General features: G+C 40.0%; 1 protein-coding gene across 2 annotated transcripts in view; it reads right to left on the bottom strand.

Moving 5' to 3' along the window:
- Window positions 1-444: 444 nt before the first annotated feature.
- ANKFN1 (ankyrin repeat and fibronectin type III domain containing 1) overlaps window positions 445-11243 on the bottom strand; it is a 107089-nt gene continuing 96290 nt past the window's right edge. For both annotated transcript variants that reach the window (XM_038157499.1, XM_038157500.1), the window contains 3 exons: window positions 9996-10162; window positions 6605-6824; window positions 445-4465 (listed from right to left, as the gene is read on the bottom strand). In XM_038157499.1, coding sequence (XP_038013427.1) covers window positions 3669-4465; window positions 6605-6824; window positions 9996-10162 — 1184 coding nt within the window. In that variant the 3' untranslated portion in view covers window positions 445-3668. The remainder of the gene's footprint in view (window positions 4466-6604; window positions 6825-9995; window positions 10163-11243) is intronic.

Genomic DNA, 11243 nt, shown 5'->3' with positions numbered 1-11243 from the left:
TTATGTAACAGTCACGAGCCATGCATTTAAACACCTTAAAAGAGTTGACCAGCAACTTAGTGCATTTCTTTATACTATGGAGAATTTAAAGATGCACTGTCTCTTTCGAAAACACATGAATATTCAGGATAAAATATTCCATCTCCCCTCTCCCCCTTTAATATTTAAAAGCATTATTTTACAGAATTCTTTGTCTTACTATGTAAAAAAATCCAATTGTTAATTAGTCCCTAAAACAAAGTAAAAAATACAAGCATGGGAAATAAATGCTTGAGCCACCGGTGTCTTGAGACAAACTGTCCATTTGCAGACTGCCTTTCTGTGGATGCAAGGAATTTTAAATGTAAACCTTGCAGTTTACCCATATCTCACTTCCTACCAGCAGAAACAGGAAAGTCTGAGACCACTAAGCAGGGAGATATGGTCTACATTTTTTTCTTCTTCCTGTGGAGGCATAATATTAAAGCACTGTATTCTTTTATAGCCAGTCCAAGTCATGGCTAGAAATAGGAGGGACTGGTTTCAGACCAGGAGAAAATATAGTCCCTGAAAAATGCAGGACAAAAAGTTCTGGTGCCAGATGGATGAGTAAGAGAGACCCAGAAGTTGCAAAGCCCAAGTACCTTTTAGAGAGGAGAGCTTCAACTGATGCAAAGAGAGCACAGGCACCTTTAAATGAACTGTCTGCTGCCCACTGGAACTGGTGTGGCGCAGGCTCTGAGCCGTGGCACTGCCCAGCTCTGTGCAAGAATTCTTGGAGGGGCACTCAAGCTCAACTTGGAGAAAGGCCTGGATTCCTAATTTCAGTTTGATTCTGGACTGTGAGTCTTTACTCAGCTTTACTCAGAAGAGTCACTGGTAGAGTCACTCTGTGGAGTGGGACTAACAGTGCTGTGCTGTGCATTTTCCAGGATTCTTTTCAATTGCTGAAGTTGCTTGTGAAATGTGTATCTGATGTTCCTAAGAGAACTGCAGAAGAATTGTGATTTGTATTATGGCAGTACTTAAAAGGCACTGCTTTCTACTGTTTATTTATCTCTGGGTGTTCACTACTAATCTTTCAAGGAGACCCAAAATAGGTAGAAATAGCAATTTTGAACAAAGAACATGTATATTTACTTGAAGATAAGTCAGTGCTTTATAGGCAGAAGTATTTAAACCCAGAACTATCAATTAGTACTTTGACTAATAAAGTTTGTGGAAGAACCTCAGTCTGGAGGCAATAGATCAAGGAAGCACATCCCATTGGCCATCACCTAAACACTACTTCCTTAGCAAGGTTAAAATTAGGACAGGATAGATTTTGGTTGGTATTTTCACTCCTAGAGTCAAATTTCATCTCAGCACAGAAGATTATGATGAAGTCAAGGCCTTCCTTCAAGTAGAGAATCCAGTCCTTTATTAGCTACATGACTGCTTCAGGAAAGGTTCAGCAGCAGGAGAAGACAAGAGATTTTTACATCCTTATCTCACTAGCAGTGTGTGTCTCTCTGCTGGAGATTTTGCTACTTCTTGCCCTCATTGTTCCTGATGAGCCAAAGAAAAGTGAGATGGATTTAATTTAGGAGCATCTTGTTTTATCACTTCCTGCAAAAACATATGGCCTCAGTGTATGGTTATTTTATTCTTTAATAGTTTTATGGCAGTTTTCTTTAGAGGCAAAACAGATTAGGGAAGCCCAGGTGAGGTGCTGAACACTGGAAAACTGTGTCAATTATTTTAGTTCTGCACAGGAGCATTACATTGTTTGTCTCTCCCTGGTGAAAAGCCTTCTGCTAATAAACAGAACCTGAAGTAACCAGCTGTGAGTGCTCTCAGTGACAGTCAGACATCTCTGCTTGGCTCTGCAGTGAGTCAGGCATTCCCTATCCCCAGTTCCATACAATGTGTGCCCTTCTAGCTGCAAATGGGCACTGACACTGCTGCTCCCCCTGCATCTTCTCACCCACAGGAATTTTTGGTGTGGGTCTCATCCAAGCCCTGTGGGAGTGAATGGAAGTCTTTCCATCCTCACTGTGGATCAGGTAATGAATGAGTATTTTTTGTCCAAGAAATTAACTTCCTGCTCCCAAAAAGAGAAGTTACAAATGTAAATCCCTTATAGAAAATTTTTGCCCTTCCTATCACTGCAAAGACTCTTCTTGGCTTCCACAGACTGACCAAGCATAAAATAGTGAATAACATTTATTTTTGAATTTATGGATTGAGTTTGCAGGGATTTTAATAGCACTGGGGTTATGGAAGTGCTATTTTAATAAGGACCACAGATCATGGGCCCAAATCCTCACCTTTACCTCAAGGACTTGTAAACTCAACTATTTAACTCAAATCTCTTTATTGGGAGCCTTAGAATGTATCCACCTGGAGGCTGGGAAACTTAAAGGTAGAAGGCTACACAAACATGGAGTGAGGGAATTTAACCAGCAGGAATGTGGCATATAAAATTAAACTTCAAGAACTGTTTAAGAAAATTAAAGCTTGTGCAACAGCTGGGGTTTTTCTACACATTAGTTCATTTCTTAGTAACTCCAGTGTTATGGTTCTTATTAATATAGATTTCATTTTTGAGATCATCTTCTGTAGTGCTTATTGTGGTTGCAAAGGACAAAATCCTGATTCACTGTAATTTGCCATTACACAATACAGTAAGATCCCAACCTCCTTATCACATTAGTATTTATTTGGGGCCCAAAGGAAAAAAATCTTTCACTCAAACTGCATCCCATACTTCCCTAATCTAAATTGCTAGAATATCCTAGCTTCAGACATGGTGATCAAATACTCCTGGAGTTTATGGTGAATATTCAGGAATAAAAATAGGGGTGTTTCTTTCCAATGGCTGTGTGAGAGTGATGCCAGCACAACAAAATGTGCTCTTGTTTGGTGGGGAAAAGAAAAACTTTGCTTCAGTCTCACATACTCTGCATATTATTTGTCTAGAACCTGGCCTCATTCTGCCTGCTCTTGACCTCAAAGGTTCATCTCCTGAGCTTTTAAAAGAACTTGCTACTTAAATAATTTGAAATCTAAGCTCCTGAAAAAACAAGTGTGATAGTTATGTCAGGCTCTGACAGTATTCAGAGATGATGTTGATTACATTTTCTAGATACTGAAAGAATTTTCCTTTCTTTAAGTGGCTAGAAACTCTGGGTTATCTGTGTTACTAGACCAGTTAGTATTTCAGCTATATCCAACCTAAATTCATTCAAGAGACACTGAAAAGTAAAAAAAAATTGCAGGAGGTGGTGGGAAACAAGTTAATAGACTTTTAGGACACAGTCCTAACATAAGGTCACCAAGGATGTTACAACTTCTCATAACTTGCAGGCAGAACCACTCATGCTTAAAATTTTGCATGCTCAGAGAAACATGGAAATGAAGAGACCTGCAAAACCTGATAGTCAATTGCACATTGTTATGTGGTGACTCTTATGACTCTACCTGCAAAGCTGCAGATGCCAGTAATAACACTGCTCACTTCATGACAGATGATACCTCTGTGAGACCAGAAATCTGGTGATGAAGTCAAAAGATTAGGATTCTTTAGAGCGGCACAAGTTGCCATTTCAGGAGCTGGATTTTTACCAGTGGTTTTGAAAGTATGGCCTTTATGATCACAATGCTCATATCGCATGTGGAGTGATGGGAAGCAGTGCAGGATTCTGGGGTTAAAGGGTGCTGCTGAAAACTTCTGGGACAGCAGAACCCAACTGCTCCTCTGGCCTTGTGATCTGTTGCATAGCACTGTGGACATCTGTGTGTTCTGCAGACTTTGTGCTCATCGCCCAGGACTTGCCCTCTTCATCCAGAAATGTTGTTTCATAAGGCTCCACATTTATCCTATGGACATCCTGCCTTGGTTCCTCATACTTGCCTTTCCCATCCTCTGGAAGGCTGGATGCATGAGGTACAAAAGTGCTCCGAGACCCATCTATGGGAATTGTCACCTGCTCGCTGGAGGTAGGTTCTTGAGACAAATCTGGAGATCTCATGAGATGCTGGGTGTAGACACCTTCTGACAGAGAGCCCACCTGTGTCTCGCTGTGCACGCGCAGCCAGCGGTGCTGCCGGCTGAAGTAGTTGTAATGCTGGTGTTTCCCCAACTTTTTTTTCCCTAAAAAGCCCAGTGGCTGCCTGGAGCTGGAGGACTTGTCCATGCTTTTTGGTGTAAGCCCTGATATTGTCAGACTGCTCATCTGCTCTGTGCAACATTCAGCACTGGTGTCCAAGGCACCACACTCTGCCAGGCCTTCCCTCAGTGCCAGGCAGGGCTTCATGTCGTGGGCTTGGAGCACGTTGGGTGCACTGCCACCCAGGCCACTGCCAGCCTGCTGGGAGATGTCCTGGGATGAGGAGTAAATCAGGTCTAATTCCCTTGGGCTCAAGGCATCACTGGAGTCGTAGTCGCTGTCAGTTGGGAGGAACACCTCGGAACAGCCTTCTTCATCCGAGCAGGGCTGGGAGTCTGCAAGGAGAACTGGTTAACACTCAAAAGACAAGCTCAGAAGAGACATGTCATTTATGTGGTTTTTGTCCTAATTTTAAATCTCCAGTGCTGGAAATATATGCATGTTTCCTCTGTGAAATTGCCACAAGCTGAAGTGACAGCAAAGGCAGTCAGGGAGGATTTGTCAGGGAGGAGTCACAGATGTGTTAGACAGGTGGCAGAATTAGGAAAACCAGAAAGAATTAATTTATTATGTTAAAGATGGGAAAAAAATTGAATTTGAATTGGGATTAAGTTCTGAGAGGATCTGTTTTCTTTTGTCTTGCTTTTACTACATTTCATAGATATGGAGATTTGTGAGAGAGAAAAATCTCTAATCCAGGTTCTGGTTTTATTAAATATGTCAGTTAAGTTACTCTAGATTTATATCTCTGTAATGGTGAGCAGTGTGCAACTATAAGTGTGGCTCAAGGCACAACATGGAGGTTGATAAATAAAAACTGCCCTTTTGGCCATCAGGTGCATTGTGTGTTCAAATCCAAAACAGACACACAGAATTCAAATGCGAATTTGTGGATCAAATCTCACACGGGCACTGAAATTGCTGCTGTCTTTGGGCTTCAGAAGGATCAATAAGATAATGAATAGTGGCATGTGTGATAGAATAGATTGATGCTCCATTGCCCTGGATAGTTTATCTTAGATTCCAGTAATTAAACATCAATTTTACACAGTGCTGACTGCTCACTTGGAGCTTGTGTAAATTGCCATAGAGCCCAGTACTAATGAATCCACGGTGTGCAGGACAAGATAAAACTGCAGTTTGCACTGTACCAGAGCCAAGGATTATTCTGTATTCATGGTCTGTAATACAGGGGAAAAACAGCTCAGGGAGGGGTGCTGAGAAAGAACACCACTGTATAATGGAGTGAAGCAAAGCACCAGCCTCTTCAGGCTTCTTTTCTTTTAACATCATGAAATCTAATCAGAATAGATTTATTAATTTTCCTTAACTGTATAAAACTGCCTATTTTTAAAACCCCCAAATTATTACAACTATAATGGTCATGGCAGTTGTTTAATGCAGCATCTGTTGCTTTTGTTTCTGCTATTTCATTTACTTGTAGCTTAAAGACAGCTCAGCAGAATGATGGTTTATTTTTTCCTCCAAAGTCCTTATTCTGTTAGCAAAATGGGTGTTGCTGTTTCATTTGCTTCATCTTTATTTCCTGTGATCCATTTCTTTCATCAGTTTAATTTTCTGGCTATGCAGTGAAGTAATAATGGTCAATGAGGTGGGTACTTATTTGTGTGATTTGTGTAATTCAAAATACTTCTCTAAAACACTGAAAACTCTGAGAGGTGTGTGAAAACAGCTGTTAACTGGACAATTGGCACTAAAATTTGCTCTATCAAAACAAAGCAAGAGGGGTATGAGAAATAATTGCTTCAAAACAGAGGAACACTGAAAGCTTGGAAAGAAAATGGCTGTAATATCTGAGAAACATAAGGTGGCAAATGGGAAACTGTGGAAAAATTTGAGTTGGATTCTGTCAAATTAATGAAAACTGTGGGGAAGAATAAAAGATACCTGAGTGATGAGAATGGGTCAATAGCTTTTGCTAACAACTCATGTCTCATCAGTCAAACAAAACTCTGAACGTGTGCACAATTAATACACAGCCATCGTCAGAGCTCTGAAGAACTTCTGATAATGTTCTTTACCATAGGGTCTGCAGCTGTAACTGGGACAAAGAGAAAGCTCCCTTCATATAAAAGAGCAGATTGTTGGTGTCGGCAAAAAATGAAGCAGTCAGCTTTCACCATGGATGGATTTTACTGGAATGCTGGACATTGTGGAGAAGCCAGTGATAGCACTTGTCCCTTCCAACCTGTTCATTAAATGATCTGGAACAGTGAGGTGACAAAGTTGGCTGATGACGAGCAGTTATTCTGAGTAGCTGAAAGTAAAAAATTATTGTAAAGATTATAGAAGGATCTCAGTATACTGAGTGGCAAATGATTGGTAAAATGATTGTTAAAATACCTTGACAGGTATGGGGAAAATTTACTCATTTTATGAAAGGACATACAAGAATTTTCATAATCTAAAGTGAGTTCAAAGAGTGCTTGGTAAAAAAAGATAAGTTCTCTTACCACTCACAGCTTTTCTCCTCTGGATTCTAGGCTCAGGAGAAGGGGGAGGTGAAGGAAGACAATCTAGATGTGAAGAGGTGGAGCTCATTTTCTTTTGAGAGTGTTCTTCTGAGAGATCCACAAACTTCGTTATGGGCAGGCCTCCTGCTGGCTGCTTGTATCTTGCATACTGCAGTGCTTCTGTGATCCATCTCATGTCCCTCCAGACCTCATCAATTTGCTGTGAAGAAAACAATAGTGACAAAATACAGTTAAGTATAAGTATTAATTCTACCTAGGTGTGTATTTTTCAAGTGCCCAAGTAGGTCTGTAGTCACTGCCAAGAGAGAGCAGCATGATCCCCTGAAAGAACATTCAGATTGAGGAGGTCTGAACTGAGGAGGTCTGAACTAATTTTGGTTAAGAATGTGTAGTTAGGAGGGGTGAAATCTGACATGGAAAGAAAATGAAAATTGTATTTTAATGGAGTAAAAATTTGATCAGTTTGTAGCACACCTGGAAGTTGGTTTGATTCTGCACTGGAATAGAAGTGAGACTTCTGGAGCATCTTTGCAAACCCAGGTCAAAGCAATTGCTCAGGTCAGACCTAGTTTTTAACAAAGAACATACACATGTGCAGATATATAAATGGAGGGCAGAAGCATAGCTATGAGCCAAACTGCACTTTTTCCCTTATCATTTTAGTATGCATACATTTTAAAAGTATAAATCTACACAAAAGCAGTTCTAAGACATGCCTTTTGATGGCAATAAGAGACAAGTGCCTAAATCAATAGCAGGATGTAGGTTTAAGTATCTCTGCAGAGAGGAAAGATGCTGTTTAATGTGGGTCTGAAGAGTGTTTTGATAATGGAACACTTTCAACATCTTTTAACATCATCTTCCAGCCATTCAAGATCTTTGATGGCTGAGCAAATGTTGCAACCATCAAATGAGAGTAGCTGTGAGTAAATACCCTCGTGCTGCAGTGTCCTTTCTAGAACTTCCCTAGCACTTTTCCTACAGAAGGTTCTGAATTTCAAGTGAGTCTTCCTATTAATATTGCAGTGTTTGAGGGAAGCTGCTTTGCAGTTACACAAGCTACATTCTGCAAGAGTGCAGTGAGAGTTCAGTCAGTAATGGAGAGGCAAAAGTGAGGGGTACTCTGTGCAGTGACAATTATCTGCTAGGGGAGTGCCAGAGGGATCAGAGTGCCAAAGGGATCAGAGAGGCTGCAGACTGATATTTGAAGACGACTTCTCTTAGCTGGAGATTCTTCACAAAATGCATATTCAAAGTGTGAAATTTACTCCCAAGGGATACTGTAGATGCCAGATTTGTTGGGGTAGTTCCTGATGAGCTGTGTTGGAGGCAGGATAGCTGGGCGGCTGGATCTTTGTTTTGACCTAGTATGGCCATTTTTATGTAAAGGTGAAATCCCAACTCCAATGATGTCAGTGCAAGCCTTGCCACTGAGTTAATATGAGCTAAGAATACACATCAATAAGAATAGCAAATGGTTCAGAGATTAATTCATAATCCTGCATAATTTCAAGACTTCAGTGTAGCTCCATGAAGAGAATTCCGTTTAGCAAACATCTCACCTATTTGATTTTAGAGATTTTATACATCCTTTCTGTGATCCTCCCTCAACCCCAAACAAGATCCATCCTGCATGCAGTTTACTAAAATGCAAATCCTGTTGGTTTTCTCCCTGGTGCTGTTCTGCAGGACAATGAACGGTGGTTCTTTTACAATTTAGGAACATTTGAAGCATTACATGATATGAATTACAGTTTAACTTCAGTTTTAGTTTCCGTGTCTGTAGATTTCTTTCTCTGTAACATTCGGGTAAAGACTCCAAGAACCTTACATTCTGGCTGGGGTTTTTTTTTCAATAATTTTACTTTTCAGTTGCCCCGTGACTCCTTTTCAGAACTGCATTTATATAGACTCCCTTGCTCTTTACAACGTTTGGTTTGTGTAGTGACTTCAACACTGTCTTAGATCTGGGATCACACAAATGCTCTTGCGGTTTTGTGGTCACCACTGAAGATTGTGGTATGTGGTAGGCAGAGATATTTTTGCCAATAGGTGGAATACAGCTGGTTTTCATTTGAGAGGAAACCTGACAAGCCTAATACACTGTCACAATAATTCAGCACAAAGCACTGAAGTTTAAAATGTTCTCCCATATTTTCCCAGCATAGATATGTGACTCAAACACTTCGGAGAAGAGGAACACAAAACTGTCAATACAATACCTGCATATTAATATAAAAATGCTTGGGTTTTATGTGAAGGATAAAAATTTTCCAAATTCTCCTGCAGACTGCAAGAAAGCTAGATTTTCTGAGTGTGAGAATGGGGTGACTGAGAGTGGAAGTACAATGGATCTTCCCTCTCTGCCCGGCTGCAGGTTGCCCAGAGTTCCAAGTGGACAAGGCAAAGGGGGTCTGCATGCAGAACAAAGAGAACTAGAAATATTATCCTTTTGCTCAAAACTATGGAGGGCCAAACATCTTGTCAATGGGACAAATGGTGTCTTGGCCCCTATTCCAGCAGAAGATAGCTTGAATATTAAGAATATAGAGCTGAAAAGTTATTTGCATCTCTCTTGTAGAAAGACAGGTCAACCATACCCATAGATATATTCTGCAAAAGTAATGAGCTTTATCTATAAATAACCAATTGTCAAAATCATTTGCAAAAGGACAGGCTTTGCTGTGCTTCACAATGGAGTGTAGTTCAAAGAGCCCTGAGTTGTGCAGGTAAAGTCTTGATTTGGGAGCAGTAGAGGAAAATCAGGATGAAGGACAGAGAATAAGCAAACTGGACAAGTATGGTAACACTGGTGTTCCCCCTGCACTGGAGGACTGAAGCAGTGCCACTGCATGGTGCTGGCCAGGCTTACAGATGCTTTTGGGGCCAGCTTGACATCTGAAATGCAGAGTTGTGTTCCTGAGTGTGATATTGTTGGTGGAGATTGTCTCCACACCTAGTCTGAATTTTCATTTAAATTTTTTTAATTGCCACGTTATTGGGTGAAAAATGTTCCCAGTTCATATAGACAAAGAAAAACCCTTACACAAATGAATGCCCAGACATGGTGCTAGCTTACCTCACGTTAGATGGGAGGGAGTTTTACAAGCAGACTGACACATTTCTTTATAACAGTCTAGTATAACTGTCATTTGATTTTACCCATAAAAATCCTTCTATAAAAGCAACAACTAAAGAAAGCATGTTCTGGGTTTGAATTTCATAAAAACAGAATTGCACTTTTGATACAACTGCTCTTTTTATGATGTCTGTGAATAATTCTCCATTTAGATTTCAAATTACAGCCCCATGCAATTTTTAAGAAAGCCACCTTAAAATCTCCTTGGAATAGTCAGAAACAGACTATTACCTGTATGTAGTCTATAACTTGCTGGTGTCTTTGTTTGGCTGCAGCGACTTCACTGTCTGAAATTGCTTCCCTCAGGGACTGCTGGGTTTTCAGAGAGTCCAGCTCTATGACAGCAGAAAGGCAGCAATACAGGCTTATAAATTTTTCCTTGTAACAGCAAAAATGAGCTGTGAAAAGACCAAGTGCAAAGGAAAATTGTTACATTCTGGTTATGAAATATGAAATCCTTAGCTTTCAGAACACAAATTTTATTAAATATAGTAACTAACTCTGGATGGGTTTCTTTAAGCTAGAAATGAATAATACAGGCTTCAGTTCTTCTCTCATTTACACTGGATTTACTTGGTAGCTTCAGTGATTTCAAAAGAGTAATTTCTAATTACATCTAAGTAAAGGGATAATCAGGTCCTTAGTATGCAGTTCCAGAGGTTATCTTGCCCTTGGTAGCTTTAATCAGAAAGGCTATTTCTGAGACTTTTATAGCTCATCATTTCTTTTATCAAGAAAGTAATGACATGGCTGGAAAATGAAATTCATATTTAATTTTTTTCTTAAATTGAGTGTTTCAGAATGAAACAATTAAAAAAAAATGAAGACTGATAACATTCTCTTGGGCTATGCTGGCTTAAATCAGAAACTTCAATGTAAATGACTCAGCAGGAAAGCATTGCACTGATATCACAGTTTGGGGGAAATAATTAAAACCCTTGTAGGTGTTACCACACATCATCCTCTGAACTCTCCTGCAGAAGGGTAACACAGAAAGTTCAGACATGACCTCTTGCTTTGTGTAATTTGACTTTGGAGCAGCACAGAACTATCCTCTTTACCAGAGGTAACAGATGGCATAGCTACAGTGCCATGGAGCTTTGCAAATGTTAATTTACTTGGTATGTTGAAGATACATTATTACAGAACCTACCACTGCTCAGGCAAAACTGAGCAGTTACCTCTCCAAATGGCAATGCAGACGTACTGAAACTTTTTGAGGGAGAGCAAGTTTTCATAAATACTTCCCCATTCATTGGTGCTGCAGTAAATGCAAACATACAGCATGATCTTATTAGAGCAGCGAGTGCCAGTCGGATTTACTGCTGCTGCTCTCCTGGAGTGGGGCAGGGCATTTTTTTAGGGTGTTCCAGGTGTAAAATGCATATATTTTTCTCATAAAAAAAATATATATATATAAAAAAAGAAAACAGTGTCCCATGTCTACTTCTCCCTTACAAACAACATGATTAGAATAAT

This window comes from Motacilla alba, chromosome 18, assembly GCF_015832195.1.
Source record: "Motacilla alba alba isolate MOTALB_02 chromosome 18, Motacilla_alba_V1.0_pri, whole genome shotgun sequence".
Taxonomy (NCBI): domain Eukaryota; kingdom Metazoa; phylum Chordata; class Aves; order Passeriformes; family Motacillidae; genus Motacilla; species Motacilla alba.
Note: the sequence above shows the minus strand (reverse complement) of the source record. Positions and strands in the feature narration are given on the sequence as shown.